This window comes from Schistocerca americana, chromosome 5 (assembly GCF_021461395.2).
Source record: "Schistocerca americana isolate TAMUIC-IGC-003095 chromosome 5, iqSchAmer2.1, whole genome shotgun sequence".
Lineage (NCBI taxonomy): Eukaryota > Metazoa > Arthropoda > Insecta > Orthoptera > Acrididae > Schistocerca > Schistocerca americana.
The window spans coordinates 313876049-313893173 of record NC_060123.1 but is presented as its reverse complement, the minus strand read 5'-3'; the positions used below and the strand labels follow the sequence as shown (position 1 = coordinate 313893173).

The 17125-nt window shown below is 42.7% G+C and overlaps 1 protein-coding gene across 1 annotated transcript in view; it reads right to left on the bottom strand.

The window, feature by feature from the left end:
* Positions 1 to 1970: 1970 nt before the first annotated feature.
* The window catches only part of LOC124615813 (aspartate aminotransferase, mitochondrial), a 68949-nt gene continuing 53794 nt past the window's right edge, over positions 1971 to 17125 (bottom strand). Inside the window, exons 8-10 of the mRNA XM_047143954.1 lie at positions 14935 to 15085; positions 2714 to 2869; positions 1971 to 2599 (exon numbers count right to left, since the gene is read on the bottom strand). Coding sequence (XP_046999910.1) covers positions 2747 to 2869; positions 14935 to 15085 — 274 coding nt within the window. The 3' untranslated portion in view covers positions 1971 to 2599; positions 2714 to 2746. The remainder of the gene's footprint in view (positions 2600 to 2713; positions 2870 to 14934; positions 15086 to 17125) is intronic.

Sequence of the window (17125 nt, the reverse complement as noted above, 5' to 3'; positions counted from 1 at the left end):
TGTCGATTCGGTTGAAGAGTTATCTTCTATGTCCACAAAAAAATTAAAAAAATAAAAAATTAAGAACCTGACAAAATGGTATCAAACTGTTTACCTAATGTGATTCAAAGACGGAGCATGTTTTACACACTTAATTTTCAGCAGAAAGCGTGCAAGGACAATTCAGTTGCTGCCATTTTTCATAGACTTTATTTAGCTACCTCAACGAGTGACAAGCCATTTAATAGACAGATCTTACAGTTCACAGCTGTTTTCCATTTTCTATGGGAGGACAAGACCAAGGATGTCGGAACATGTGTATTTGATCTTCGCAAACTTCCTAAACAAAAGTGTAAAGAAAGGTGATGCTATTTATGAGGAAGAAACATTTGTTGTGTCTGAAGTGGGAAGACACTAAGGATGTTCTGTGTGTGTCAAGTCTTCATAAGACGACAGAAACAGAAGTAGATGTTTGTAGGAAAACTGGGATAATAAAGAATATAAAACCTGAAGACATTCTGGACCACAATCTCAACAAGAGAGGTGCCAACAGGAATGATCAACTCATCTTACTACCATTTCAAGAGACAGCATACAGAATGGTGGAGGAAACTATTTCTTTCTTCTGGAATTAGGTGAGGAATTTGTTAAGAAAGGGGCTATACTTCGTAGTACTGATACTCCCAAAACATGTGTAGGAACATTCTTCTAGGAAGGCATTTTGCCAATTGAATTTCTTCCATGAAAAAGATGCATCCTACAAGAGTGTGTGGAGTTTGCTCAGAAAAATCAAAACTGTCCAGTGGAAAGTCTTCAAGAAAGGATGGTAGCCAAACGGAAAGTTAAACTGTACATGCCAGAGTGTTTCAAATTGTACCATAGAAGGGTAAATTATTGTTAATTGCAGTAATAAAAAAACACACAGAACTTTTTTACACTAAACATGTATTGAAATTTTAAAAGATCATGAGCTGAATTTGTAGTAAATATGCCATAGTTTGTAACTAGATTAAACTTAACCTTTCTACCCAAAAAAATATTCATATTTGTACATAAGATCATATGTACAAAATGGTAGGCACTTAAAGAGATGCCAAAAATGCCCAGGATTCTATGACATGCATGCTGCAAAGGGCCTGGGACTGAAAGCGTTAACAGATGTTTTACATCATCTCTCTAGATAAATTATCTTCAACTTCCTTTATGCAGTGTCACCTTTTTCTTTCTGGTGATCTCTTATCCATTCCAAATATGCTTCACCACACTTCCTGCTTCATGCCCAGGCACACCTATGCTGCAAGATTCACAGTTCACTGTTTTGCACAATTTTATTTTCTTCATTCTTGATTATTCAAATTAGGTGCTGTAACTCTGGTTTCACTATGCTTGTAGTCCATCTTTATTAGTGTATTACAGTCTTCCCCTCAAACAATCTACCCTCTTGTGCATGCTAATGGGTCTACTCTGTAGTCTTTTCAAGTCCTTCATTTTGTCAAGGCACGATGTCCAATAGATACTTTCCTATGCCTTTGTCTTTTGTAAGTATCCCTTCTATCGTGGTTAATGAATGTGTGTTCACTATAATAAGTTGAAACCCGTCCTGGAACTCTAGGATCTTTTCTCCCCTTATTTCTTTGAAGCATTAATATTCCCCCGTAATTCTTCATTCTTTCGGCTCCTCCCTATTATTCCCCCATTCACTAGGACAAGAAGACTGATGGCTAGTGGTAGAATGAAGGTGACTGCCAGAAGTGTTCAGCTCCCAAAACTTGTTATTTTTCATAATTTGTCAGTGACTGGGATTTGGCTTAGTACTTTTAGGTCAATAATGAAATAAATCACAAAATACATTAAATGTGCAAATGAAAAATATCAGGAGAGCAAAACTTTGGAGGAAGTACTTAAAGTTAAAGGCATTTATGCAGCTGCATGTATCACTCAGAATTTGGGAGACAGAATTTGATACCGCAACAGGAAGCAACAAAACACTGTTTTAATTTGTAACTTAAAAATTTCTATTTCATATAACAACAATAATTACATCTCTGAGCTTCTGATCACATTTTTTGAGGGACTTACATTTATATACATTATACATGTGCAAGATCTGCCAGCGTAACTAATAAACTAATACAAATATAATAAAATGCTCTAATAAATGCAAAAGCTTACTAATGTTAATGCAACATAGTTCACTGACTGTTTGGAAAAAATAATCATTTTTTTTCTTAAAAAATCAATGCCTGAAGACACACCTGTAACTGTGGCTCTTAATTATTTGAAGCACGTTAACACTAGAAAAAGTCCATAAATAATCAATGCCTAAAGACACGTCTATAACTGTGGCACTTAAAACAATTATTTGAAGCATGTTAACACTAGAAAAAGTTCATAAAATGCGGTGTAGCAGTCTTGCACATATCTCCTATAATTGCAAATGACTTCTGCTGTAAAAAGTTACTCAAGACAATTATAATATCAAACCCACAAGGAAAAACTTTCACAACAAAGTACTAATAAAAATTGCTTGACACCTCCAGTTTGTCATTGAAGAGGTTAAAGATAACACGAATACACATCACAATCTCACTGGTTGTCTAAAATATCGGTCTGCACGGACCTGTAATTAAAGACAGTTCATATTATATCTGACAACAAAAACGCAAAGCAAAAAATACATCATTAACAAATATTGTAATGATACTAACTGATATGTGAATTGAAGCACTGTTACCTGAATTCATCAGCATGTACAGCATACACCATTTTATTTTGTTACTTGATGTATTCCATGGGCAAGATATTCAACATTTTTCGTTGTCACACCAGCCATTGAAATTCTGCCATCTTTCGTGAGGTAGATACTGAATTCCTTTGTCAGACGTTCTGACTGAAAGATATAAAAAATTGTGAATTATTTGTTTAACAGGCAACCTTCTATAAATTACTGAAGGTGAAACTCTAAATTGTAGCTGCCTCAAGCCAACTCTTCAATAATTCCTTTAGTATCTCATGAAAAAGGTACAGTGTACAATAATTTATCAAACAGCTGTCAGTGTAAAAAATTATTCTTATTCCTCCAAGTCCATTTAAATGAAGTAAAATATTTACTTTGGCTGCAAATAAACCAACAGCATTTATGTCAATTAATGTTTTTAGAATTCTATATTTATTGCAACAGCAGAACTTCATGTTACGTCCTCAGAACTACTTCAAAATCCGGGAATCTGCAAATTTTGGCCATCCACCAGTCTTCTCTGATTTCCACAGTTCATTGTTCATATCTGCACTCTTACTGTAACCAACTGTATGTGTAAATTATTTTCTTTCACTGTATTTCACCTTATTTTATTTGTTCTTTTCCATTTTGTATTGTTTTGACAGGAAATGTTTCTTGTCGAGTCCAAAGTACACAAGCCACGACTGACTTAAATCAGTTCTTTGGAACAATTGAGGCATGAGGGGCAGCATCAGGTGTACAATTTTTCAAGCAAACTAAGATTTTTCTGCAGTTGCACTGTCGTTTTTTACATTTTAGAACATCTATGTGAGGAGATTTTGAAAGGAGCTGTATTAGGCCACTGTCTTAGGCGGATTTTTTTGTTTGTGTGTTTCAGAGTATCTGTCAAGTTTAACCATGGCCTTATCAGTATGAAGAAGTAAAATTTCAACACAAGGTCTAATGAGCACGAGATAAAGTAGAAATAAGAAGTCAAGTAGACAATGAAATATCCCACATTAATCATTTCGCCACTTTTCTGGCATTCTGCACAAAGTCCCTAGGCAAAACATACCCTACTTACAATACCAGTGACATTTAAATTGGCACAAAACCTGAAATTCAAGGGCTGATACTGTTCTGCACAGTTATGTCAATCACAAAAGTGAAAACTAGACCGGGTAGCATCTACTAGGCCTTTAGAATGACTCCGTTCACAAAATCCACAGGAAGGGGCTCTTATAAAATTTATAAAATATCTGAAAATAGGAGTGTTCCAAAAGAATCCACACTGGATATTACTGAAATGTTTCAGGGTTTTTACGGAAACTAAAGCACCAGAAATATATGAAGCAGAGGAATGAAGAAAATTAAGGTGGTAAGGCAAGGGAATACATGAGTGAGAAAAAGAAGACAAAGTTATAACATAACTGATAACTGCAAATGCTGGAAGTCCAAGAATTATGCAGGATGGTAGAACACAAAAAAAAAAAAAACAGGAAGAATTAGAGGTCTATGGGAAAACAGAAGCTGAGCATAGATTAGAGACCAAAGAAACACTAGATATAACACTGTTTAAAATGTAGAGGAAATCCATTATCAAGTCAAGAGGATGACTGAAATCAACTGGAAAAGCACAGAAAATTGGAAAAACATGTTGAAGGCATCGAGAATAAAAGACAAGAAACTAAAGTTAATCAGTAGCAACTGTTCTACTTTCCAGCAGGTCAAAGCACGGTACATCATTTCTCCGTCTGCTGGTTTTCTCTGTAGTTCCATGTTGTTATCGCTTTCCTCCCTGATAATATCCATTACATGTTGTATTTTCCCCTCCTCTGTTTCCCTTTATCATCTTCAATTCCTTGTTGGAGTAAGCACAGTTCTCTGAAGATATGGCCTAGCCAATTCTTCTAATTTTTTATTATTAATGCGTCTAACATGTTCCTGTTCTTTCCAACTCCTCTTAACTCCACGTCATTTCTCACCCAGTCTTCCCAAGCTACACCCTGCAGTTTCCTCCACACACCCAGTTCCAGTGCTTCCAACCTTCTTTAATTATCTTTTCAGAACGTCCATGTCTTCGCTCTGTTTAAAGCTATGTCGCATATACTGTATTTGGCCTCTCTCTTCCTCTGATTTTTATTCAGTGGCCCATATAACTTTCTTTTCGTTTTTCTTTTTTTTTTTTGTTTTAAGGCGAAAAACTGCTATGGTCATTAGCGCCCGGTCTGTGACTTAGGAAACAGTAATAAACTGAAAATGGAAACCAGCAGCAATGGGAATGAAACTCAAAAAATTGGAGAAACTAAAAGCAGAAGGAAGGCTTAAAAATCCACTACAGAAAGGGGTTGGTTGTCCCCAAAAAAAGCTTCAAATGACTGACGTCATTTCACTGGCACTAATATACTCGAGAACACGATCGGCTGAGCACGTGTCATCTGCTAAAATTGACGATATATCAGGCGACAGCTGTAGACGGGCGCTTAACGGAGTAAAATAGGGGCACTCAATTAAAATGTGTCTTACCGTCCACAGCTGAGAGCAGTGGGGACAGAGTGGGGGAGGATCACTGCTTAAAAAGATGTCGATGGCTAAAGACAGTGCCCTATCCGGAGTCTAGTTAAAATTACCTCCTCCTGACAACGCGTTCGGGAGGAAGAGGTCCAAGCACAAGGAAGAGCTTTCACGTCCCGCAATTTATTATGGGGAAGTGTCTACCAATGTGCGTGCTATAAAATAACAACACGACGACATAAAACGCTCCGTAGATCGGCGAAGGGAATCGATTGAATAGCTGGCCGAAGAAGAGAGACTGCAGCCTTGGCCGCTATAGCGGCCGCCTCATTTACACAGATACCAACGTGTCCCGGGAGCCAGAGGAACGCCACCGAAACGCCCCCCAGGTGGAGCAAGCGCGGACAGTCCTGAATCCGGTGGACCAGAGGGAGGACAGGGTAAAGAGCTTGGAGACTGAGGAGAGAGCTGAGAGAATCTGAACAGATAACATACTGTATCCGCTGATGGCGGCGGATGTAGTGGACAGCCTGGAGAACAGCGTAAAGCTCCGCAGTATAAACCGAACACTGGTCGGGAAGCCGAAATTGATTTGGGGTGTCGCCAACAACCTAGGCACTCCCTACACCAAACGATGTTTTTGAGCCATCAGTGTAAATAAATGTGGCTTCCTTCATTTGTGCACATAGAACAGAAAATGCCCAACGATAAACAAGTGAAGGGGTACCATCCTTGGGAAACTGACAAAGGTCACGGAGCAGGCAGATCCGGGGACGGAGCCAAGGCGGTGCTGTACCCTAAGTTGTCAAGAAGGTTTTAGGAAAGCGGAAGGAAAGAGAATGGAGCAGTTGACGGAAGCGGACTCCCGGTGGTGGTAGGGAGGAGGGGCGGCCTGCATACCCTACATCAAAGGAGGTGTCGAAAAAAATGTCAGGGGGCTGGATTAGCACGCATGGAAGACAGATGGCTTGCATAACGACTCAGAAGGACTGCTCGCCGATTGTACAGCGGAGGTTCAGCAGTCTCAGCATAAAGGCTTTCCACAGGGCTGGTGTAAAAAGCTCCAGACACTAAACGTAATCCACGGTGGTGGATAGAGTCGAGACGCCGAAGAATAGACACCCGAGCAGAGGAGTGGACTATGCTTCCATAGTCCAATTTCGAGCGCACTAAGGCGCGATAGAGGCGGAGAAGGACCACTCTGTCCGCTCCCCAGGAGGTACCATTCAAGACACGGAGGGTGTTGAGGGATAGGAAGATAGGAAACATGGGAGGACCAGCACAGTTTTCTGTCAAACATAAGACCCAAGAACTTAGCGACGTCCGAAAATGGAAGGTTGACAGGTCCTAGATGTAAGGAGGGTGGAAGAAACTACATACGTCACTAAAAATTAACACAAACGGTCTTACTGGGAGAAAAACGGAAGCCGGTTTCGATGCTCCAAGAGTGGAGGCGATCGAGACATCCTTGAAGACATCGTTCAAGAAGGCTGGTCCATTGAGAGCTGTAGTAGAGCGCAAAATCGTCCACAAAGAGGGAGCCCGAGACATCAGGAAGGAGACAATCCATAATTGGATTTATGGCAATGGCAAACAGTACAACACTCAGCATGGAGCCCTGGGGTACCCCGTTTTCTTGGGAGAAAGTACGGGAGAGAGTAGTGTTCACCCGCACTAACTGTGCGCTCTGCCATAAATTCGCGAAGAAAAAGGGGCAGCCGACCTCGAAAGCCCCAAGAGAACAGTGTGCGGAGGATGCATGTCCTCCAACAGGTATCGTATGCTCTCTCCAGATCAAAAAATATTGCTACTGTTTGGTGTTTCCGGAGAAAATTGTTCATGATATAAGTGGAGAGAGCAACAAGATGGTCAACTGCAGAACGATGCTTTCGGAATCTGCATTGGGCAGGTGTTAAAAGACTGCGGGACTCCAGCCACCAAGCTAAACAGCAATTCACCATACGCTCCAAAACCTTACATACACTACTCGTGAGAGAAATGGGTCGATAGCTAGAGGGGAGATGTTTGTCCTTTCCAGGTTTCGGAACAGGAACGACGATAGCTTCCCGCCATCGTCTGGGAAAAGTACTGTCGGTCCAAATTCGATTATAAAGGCGAAGGAGGTAACGCAGACTATGGGTTGATAAATTCAGCAACATTTGGACGTGGATACCATCCGGTCCTGGGGCGGAGGAGCGAGAAGAAGAGTGTGCATGTTGGAGTTCCCGCATGGAGAAAACAGTACTGTAGCTTTCGCGATTTTGAGAGGGGAAAGCAAGAGGTCGCACTTCCGCTGCATGTTTCTTCGGGAGAAACGCTGGCAGGTAATTTGAAGAGCTCAAAATCTCAGCAAAGTGCTGACCCAATGAGTTAGAAATTGCGACGGGGTCCACTAATGTATCATGCATGACAGTGAGCCCAGAGATCGTGGAGAAACTAGGCGCGCCTGAGAACCGTCGAAGCCGACTCCAAACTTCCGAAGAGGGAGTGAAGGTGTTAAATGAGCTAATAAAGAATGTCCAGCTTGCCTTCTTGCTATCGCGGATGACGCGACGGCATCGCGCACAGAACTGCTTATAGCGGATACAGTTGGCCAATGTAGGATGGTGGCGGAAAACGCGAAGAGCACGTTGCCGCTCACATATTGCGTCACGGCACGCCTTGTTCCACCAAGGAACTGGGGGGCGCCGGGGCAATTCGGAGGTGCGTGGTATTGAACATTCCGCAGCTGTAAGAATAACGTTGGTAATATGTGTGACCTCATCGTCGACGCTGGGAAAGTGACGGTCATCAAATGTCGCTAGAGACGAAAAAAGTGTCCAATCGGCTTGGGCAAACTTCCAGCGTCGCGGGCGCATATATGGCAGTTGAGGCTGCAGTCTAAGGACACATGAAAAGTGGTCACTCGAGTGTGTATCATCAAGGGCGAACCATTCGAAGTGCCAAGCTAGCGGAACAGTACCGACCGAAAGGTCCAAATGAGAGAAATTTGTCGTGGAGGCAGACAAAAATGTAGGGACCCCAGTGTTGAGGCAAACTAGATCCACTTGGTGGAAGACGTCTAGCAATAGTGAGCCATGTGGACAAGGATGTGGAGATCCCCAAAGCGGGTGGTTGGCATTGAAGTCCCCAACCAGCAAATAGGGGGGTGGAAGCTGACCAAGAAGATGAAGGAGATCAGCTCGTGCCATTGGTGTGGACGATGGAATGTGTACAGTACAAAGAGAAAAGGTATATCCAGAAAGGGGAAGACTGACAGCGACAGCTTGGAAGAAAGTGTTTAAGTGGATTGGGTGATAATGTAGAGTATCATGGAGAAGTATCATGAGTCCTCCATGGGCTGCAGTGCCTTCAACAGGGGGGAAATCAAATCGGACGGACTGAAAATGGGAGAGAACAAAGCGGTCATGGGGACGCAGCTTTGTTTCCTGAAGACAGAAGATGACCAGCGAGTAGGATTGTAAGACGATCGACAATTCATCCCCATTGGCTCGAATGCCGTGGATATTCCAGTGGATAATGGACATAGGGTGAACAGAAAATGGAGGAATGTGACCAAGGTTGCCGTCAACTCAATGACTGCTCAGAGCTTGTGACCGACAGCATGGAATGGCATTCAGCCGAAGGCAGAAGATCCTGATCCATAGGTTGTTCAGGAGCAGCTCCTGCCCCAGCGATTGGCCGGTTGATCAGCTGCCAGCAGTGCGCCTCGGCGACACAGAAGACGGCCGAGGGCGATTTCCGCCAGGTGGTGCTGTAGATGGGACACGCCTTGGCGGAGAAGGAGATGAACTGGGTTTCTTAGTAGCCTTCTTGGAAATATGATGTTTAGATGGAGGAGGAACCGAAGGTTGTGAAGTTGGGGTACGTAAAAAATCTTCACGAGTATGCTCTTTTTTCGAAGTCTTGGTGTCTGATTTTTGGGCTCGAGATTTAGCAGAATCCGATGAAGGGTGAGCCATAGAGTGGGCATACGAAAGTGGTGAGGTTGAACGGGCGATCTTTGCGCTGGCCGATCTGACGACTGTGGCACTAAAGGTGAGGTCGCAAGTCTGCGTGGCCGCCTCCTTTGTTGGTCGAGGAGAAGCAAGGACAGTGCTGTATTTTCCTGTCTGAGGCACGGTGGGCTGTCAACTGGCGAATAATTTTCGTGCAGCGAAGGTCGACACCTTTTCCTTCACTCTGATTTCTTGGATGAGCTTTTCGTCTTTAAAAACGGGGCAATCTTGAGAGGAAGCAGCATGGTCACCCATACAGTTGATGCAGCGAGGGGATGGAGGTTGACAAGCACCCTCATGGGCATCCTTGCCACACGTAACACATTTGGCCGGATTGGAACAGGACTGGCTGGTGTGACTGAACAGCTGACACCGATAGCAACGCATAGGGTTTGGGACGTAAGTGCGAACGCAAATTATCTCATAGCCTGCTTTGATTTTCGATGGGAGTTGAACTTTGTCAAATGTTAAGAAGACAGTGAGGGTTGGAATGATGTTCGTGTCAACCCTTTTCATAACTATGAACAGCCGTTACGCCCTGGTCAGACAGGTAGTGCTGAATTTCTTCGTCAGACAACCCATTGAGGGAGCGTGTATAAACGACTCCACACGAGGAATTTAAAGTGCGGTGCGCTTCAACCCAGACAGGGAAGGTGTGGAGCAGTGAAGTACGTAGCAATTTTTGTGCCTGGAGGGCACTGACTGTTTCTAACAACAAGGTGCCATTCTGTAATCTGGAACAAGACTTTACAGGACCTGCAATTGCGTCGACACCTTTCTGAATAATGAAAGGGTTGACCGTGGAGAAGTCGTGACCTTCGTCAGACCGAGAAACAACAAGGAACTGTGGCAACGATGGAAGAACTGTCTGTGGCTGAGACTCAGTGAACTTACGCTTGTGAGCAGACATAGTGGAAGGTGAGGAAACCATTGCGGAAGAATCCCCATGATTACCGGCGTCTCCGATGGCGCGCTCCTCCCTTGTGGGGGCCCTATCTGAGGGCACTCCCGCCTTAGGTGATAGTTCACACCTCAGGTCACACCTCCCGACAAACGGACGGAGGGACCAATCGGCACTTTCAGAAGGTATCAGCTCGGGTAATCACCCCTCCCTGGGCCTGGCCGTTACCAGGAGGTACGTACGTGTCCTACCTGTCTACCCGGGGCGGGGAATTACGCGTTACCCCGTCACCGGCTACGCACAAAAATGCGTGGGTCGGCCTTCAGACACGCACAGGGAGGAAGAAACAGAAAGGGAAAAAGAAAGAAAGGGAAAGGAAAGAAGAGAGGTCTCAAACGCCACAGCGGAGAAAAGGGTAAAGAGAAGAGGTAAGGAAAAGAGAAGGACAAAGGAAGGATGAAGACATACAAGCAGAGTAGGCGAAGAATGTGCGACATTTACGAGCGTCCTTCTCCGGACGTAGGCACAAACCATACTCCCAGAGGGGGAGAAAGGGAAGGAAAGAGCCAGAGGTGAGGGGAGAGGGGGCGAAGATGGGGGGGGATAGGGAAGGATGCGGAAAATGAAGGTAAGCAGCCCGTAAAGGAAGGAGGCCCACATTAGCTCGGGGTCCCGTGCTCGCTACACACTTATCCACAAAAGAGTTGTGGACCCCCTGGGGGGAACTTTCTTTTCATTGACAGCCTCCAATGCTTCCTTATTAGTCTCTGCCTTATGTTTGCATCACATCTTAGGTCTTCTACGAGGGCGAATCAAATATGAATGGGATTTTATTTTTTATTTAAATTCATTTATTGAAAAAACTCAAGGCAATTATAAATTATTTTTCCACAGTCTCCAGCTCTGGAAATGCATTCGTCCCAGGACATGGGCAGCTTTTTGAAGCCCTCTCATAAAAAGAACTAGGTCATGTCACCAGACAGTTGTGCACAAAGTCTTCCACATTCTCGTCATCTTCAATCTACGCCCTCCTAGAGCTTCTTTAAGCGGTCCGAATACATTGAAATCGCAGGGCGATAACTCCAGGCTGTAAGGAGGATGATCAAGTGTAGTCCAGTGCATTTCCTGTAGCTTGGAGACAGAGCTGCAGTATGGGGTCGCGCATTGTTGTGGAGGAGGATGACCTGTCGAATCGATTGATCTCGTCCTTTGCAGCAATATGCAACTTTCACCTTGTTCACAGTAGTCAGCAGCAATGATTGTGCATCGCTCCTGCAAAAAAAATCAACCAGCAAAATGCCTCGCTGATTTAAAAAAATGGTTGAAAGAACCTTGCCAGCTGATGGTAGAGTCTTGGATTTCACTGGTGCTGCCTGGCCTTTCCTCCACCACTCCTTACTGGCTTGTTTGGATTCTGGAGTGTAGTGGTGAACCCACGTTTCATCACAGGTGATGATCCAACTCAAAAATGCATCACCTTCTTCTGCAAACCTAGCTGTGGTCGAAAGTTTAGGGACCCCACCTGGAGCTGTAGGTCATTTGTGACTGCTTGACAGCTCCTGTGACTGATTCCGACTTTGTGCAATTTCTGATACTATCGCCTGTCAATCGTTGTCAATAATGTTTTTAAGCGCACAATTTTTTTTCTCTGTAATATTGGTCCGAGGACAGCGATCGCGTTGCTGATTTTCCACACGTTCTTGTCCTTCCTTGAACTTTTTATGCCAGGCAAACTTGCGCATCCTTGATAATGTTTTACTACCAAACTGTACAGTCAATCTTTGGCAAATTTCCACTGCTGTAACTCCTTCACAAGCAAGAAATTTGATAATTATGCATTGCACAATAGAGGGGGTGCACCTGTTGCTCATAAATCTTGAGCGTTACTGATGAAATGGTGGGAAATATCTAAAAGCACGCTCTTCTCACTTCTAACAGTCCCGCCAAAACATAGCAGAAGAGCGGGGCCAGTTCTACCAATTACTGATGTTCAGAAACAAAAATCCCTTTCATATTTGATCCCCCTCATACCATACTTCCCTTGTATTTGGATTTTGCAACCAGCTCTAGTAATTATCCATTTATCATGATTTTGGCATTCTCTCTTTTTCCTTGCAGTATCATGCTTTAGATCAACATAAGTTGAAACACAAAATATCAAAATATGAGGACTAGCATAGCCAGATTCGAAGGAGGGGGGGGGGGGGGGGGGGGGGGGGGAGAGAGAGAGAGAGAGAGAGAGAGAGAGAGAGAGAGAGAGAGAGAGAGAGAGAGAGAGAGGGAGAGTCATAACCAGTCCAAAAGTGGGAGCAGCCTTGCCTCAAACATGCATAAGAATCATTTTAACAAAAAGGTACCTGCATCCCATTGATTCATAAGGGCTTGCAAAGGTGTACTCACTAGAATGAGCAGGAAAAAATTCATTTTGTGTAACTATTCAGATGGTGAAACCATAAGCTGGAGTACTGACATGTCTGTGGAAATGAATAGTTATCAGCTATTCAAGCACAAGTTACTACAGTGCAGTGCTGCTCAAAACAAAAATTTTAATACAAATATCATTACTCAGTGTACCTAACTACTAGAAGACTAATGGATAATTAAATCAATCTGTAGGGAAGCAAAATTCCACGATCATATTTAGAATCCCTGATCAATATTTTAGTTCCACCACCTGTACAGGAGAAATTTTTAAGCTGAACAATCAACAACTAAAAACGTTTTCAACAGGTTTGAATCAGATAGGGGGAAATAATGGACAGCGATGGGTGAGGTGACCAAGAGGGGTGGCAGAAGCAGGGCCAGTTTAAGGATCTAGTGATGCAAATGGCTGCTTAGAGTGCCAGAGGCATCTGCACTCAAAAATTTGTTGACAAGACGTACCATATTTGTTGTGAAAACCACCTATTCCCACACTAATTACATATAAATTTATTTTTAAATATATTGCCAAAACCCAAGGAAAAGCATGTAATGTTTTAGGGAGGGCATGAAAAGATGTGTTGCTTAGGTGTAAGTGACTGTCAAACTGCAGAAGAGATAATCTGGAAGGAAATCCCAGATCTGAAAGAGGACACTGCGACTACAGAAGAGAATGGCCTGGATTTCAAGGTGAGTGATTAGGCACATTTATCCGGAAAATGGACAGCAGAACAACAGATGATATAAAAGTAAAGAACTATGGGAACCAAAAGAACCATGCTGTTGGAATGAAGGAAAGAAGGTTGGAAGGGGCAACAAGGTCATTAGAGACAATACAAATTTAGGATTAGGGAAGACTGGGTAAGGAAATCAGTCATGCTCTTTCAAAGGAACCAACCAAGCATTTGTCTTAAGCGAATTAGGAAAATTCATGTTACATCTAAATCTGGTTGGTCAGATGGGGATTTAAACCATATTGCTCCTGAATGCAAGACCAGTGTGTTGTTACATCAGAACGAAGAAGTGCTTCCATGCAGAAGATAGAACAAAGAGAAGGAATCAGAGAACTAGAAAAAACCGTAGATTCAGCCTGCTCTGGAATAGTAGTAACAAACATGAATAATCAGGAAGGAAGAACTAAGCCTATAACAACATGAACTAGTGGCCAAACTAACCACAATGAAAAAAGAACACAGAGTACTAGTCAGATTAACAATAAATAGATTGAAAATTTGAATGCTGCTAATTGTTTACAATAATCAGGTGTACATTTCAATGAAGCTATATGACAACCACCTTAAGGCAAGAGATTAGCTACCCAGTTTTACAACTTTGCCTATTCTCATGGGTTTTCTATTATTTAGTCACAGGTTTTTGTATCAAGCTCTGATGCACCAGCTATCCAAGTCAGCTGTTCAAGATCGGCCCAGGAACTTTCATGCCCTAAAATTTGTGGCATGAACAGGTGAATGAATTTTTGAATTGCAGCTACACGTTTGCTTTCCAGTTCAAATTTCTGCACAGGGAGTGGCAACTGACCCTTGACATAGACAAATGTAATGTGTTGCGAATACATAGAAAGAAGGATCCTTTATTGTATGATAGCGGAACAAACACTGGTAGCAGTTATATCTGTAAAATATCTGGGAGTACGCATGTGGAACAATTTGAAGTGGAATGATCATACAAAATTAATTGTTGGTAAAGCGGGTGCCAGGTTGAGATTCATTGGGAGAGTCCTTAGAAGAGTGGCGCATTTCGTCACAGGGCGATTTGGTAAGCGTGATAGCGTTATGGAGATGTTTAGCAAACTCAAGTGGCTGACTCTGCAAGAGAGGCGCTCTGTATCGCAGTGTAGCTAGCTGTCCAGGTTTCGAGAGGGTGCGTTTCTGGATGAGGTACCTAATATATTGCTTCCCCCTACTTATACCTCCCGAGGAGATCACAAATGTAAAATTAGAGAGATTCAAGCGCGCATGGAGGCTTTCCGGCAGTCATTCTTCCCACGAACCACACGCGACTAGAACAGGTAAGGGAGGTAATGACAGTGGCACGAAAGTGCCTTCTGCCACACACCGTTGGGTGGCTTGTGGAGTATAAATGTAGATGTAGATGTAATTATAGAAACATTTTCTTTGGCCATTTGCAACAACTTCTAAGGAATATTGCGTAGAGATTTAACTTGTCCGCCTAGAGGTACTTTCATTCAGCCTGCTACAAGTATTTACTTACGTGCTGATACTACGTAACATTTCTTCAGCAGAAACCACAACCCTTCAAAACCCCCATAGTTCAATCAAAGAATGTATAGTTTCTAAAGAAAAAGTTATGTACACAGTAAATGTAAAATAGTTAGCATCATCTTAAATTTTGCATGTCTGGAAATGCTAAAATCTTCTCACCTGTTGTGGGTTCATGCCTGTGAAGCAAAACATGCCAATCTGGTCAGTTATGTGTGACCAGTCCCTGGTGGAGCCTTCCTTCTTCAAGTTGTCCCGCAACTGTGTGCGCACAGAAATGATTCTGTCTGCCATTCCTTTCACGTCCTTCAGCCTTTAAAAATGCCAAAATATTATTTTAAAATGATACACATTTGGTTCTGTATGAAAAAATAATTACATTGAAATGGTACACAAGTCTCTCTGTTCTCTGTTCTGTATTGTTCATCTGTGGGTGGAACAAGATGCTTACGGTTCATAAACTTATTTCAGTATGGTGCAACAGCTTCACAGCAGCCTACATAAACTGCTAAATTACTTAATATTTATTTTGTTTATAGAACTCAAACATATTCATTACAGGAGGCCAATTACAATAAATATACAAAAAATCAACACAGGACAATGTTGTTAAAATCAACAACAACAAAGAACAAGAAGTGGAAGAGCTAGGGATATCTCATCTTACATGAAACATGAAACAGCAGAAGACACATGAGGAGCACATTTCCCAGCCACAATCTATGAAGAAAACAAAGAGAAAAGAGAGAGAGAGAGAGAGAGAGAGAGAGAGAGAGAGAGAGAGAGAGAGAGAAGGGGAGCAAGGGAGTGGCATATGATATTTTGCTTTTTTGATACCAGGACTCTATACTAGCAATTTCATTCACCCTTCTACTTTGGCTGCTGTTCACTCACATACAAGCTTACCGTAAAACCAAGCCTTCAAATTTCACACAAAAACTATTGAGCCTGCACGTGTGTCATCTCTGTGCAATTTTAATCACTTTTGTGGAACATAATTCTACACATCTGTAAAGTTTGGATTATTTCAGCAGTTTAAGCAGAGTGTTGGAACTTTTAGAACTAATAATGTAAATTCACAAATATTAAAGTGTTTAACAACAGCACTGACACAAACAGGGAGGCAACTGCTTCATCGCATGATCTCAGATTTCCAGGTTGAAACTCCAAGTTTTATTCAATCCTTTTTTTCCTTGCAATGTTTGCAGGAAAGCTTCTGTAAAGTTTGGAAAGTAGGAGACAAGGTACTGGCAGAAGTGAAGCTGTGAGGACGGGGTGTGAGTCGTGCTTGGGTAGCTCAGTTGGTACAGCACTTGCCCGTGAAAGGCAAAGGTCCCAAGTTCAAGTCTCGGTCCGGCACACAGTTTTAATCTGCCAGGAAGTTTTGTTTCCTAAGCCATTCGCTCCCACTGCGACCCTGTCAGTTGGTCGCCAGATGTTCCATCATCCATCTGCACCCGCTTCTGCTGTTTTCCCCAGTGGCAGCTGTTTCATAGCGTACCCTAGTAAGTCCTCGCCCGCCAGGCATGCTCCCAGTACCATCGACAGACTGCGTTTGCTGTTTGTGACCATTCTGACTTTCTCCGGCACCTCTGTCATTCTCCTGGTCTTGTGTTTTCTTCCGTTGTTTTTGTAATAGGTCCAAAGCCGGGTTCCACACCGTGCTGAGTTGGTATCCAGCTTCCCGGTTTATCAAGTTCTCTCATCTTGATTTCGATAGATTCAGTTATGACGCTATCCCAAAATTTGGGGGTCTGAGATAAGATCCTGGATTTATCGTAATTCATGGTGTGCTCAAGTTCCAAGCAATTTTCTGCTATTGCCAATTTAGTGGCTTGTCATAGCCAGATATGTCTTTGATGCTCTTTACATATTTTGTCAATGGTCCTGATGGTCTGGCGAAAGTAAGACATACCACATTCACATGGTATATGGTAAGTACTAGGTTTTCTCAATACCAGACCATCCTTAAGTGTTCCAAGAAGCGCCCTAATCTTGTTTGGTGGGCAGAACACACTCAAGATATTTTGTGTGTGTGTTTGTGTGTATCAACCTGCCAGCGCTTTCGTTTGGTAAGTCACATCATCTTTGTTTTTTGAAATAATACTTATCAATACATAGTGAAAAATTATGAAGCAGTACAATTATTTTAACTTTTTTTCCATTCTCCATGAGTTTTTATGAATGGATCCTTTCAAATATGATGTGGGAATTCCCCCATGCTTGAAGAAGAAGAAGAAGAAGAAGAAGAAGAAGAAGAAATAGTAGTAGTAGTAGTAGTAGTAGTAGTAGTAGTAATGTATGGCTCTATGCTACTGGTGCCTAACTCACATAAACAGATTTCTGTATCATC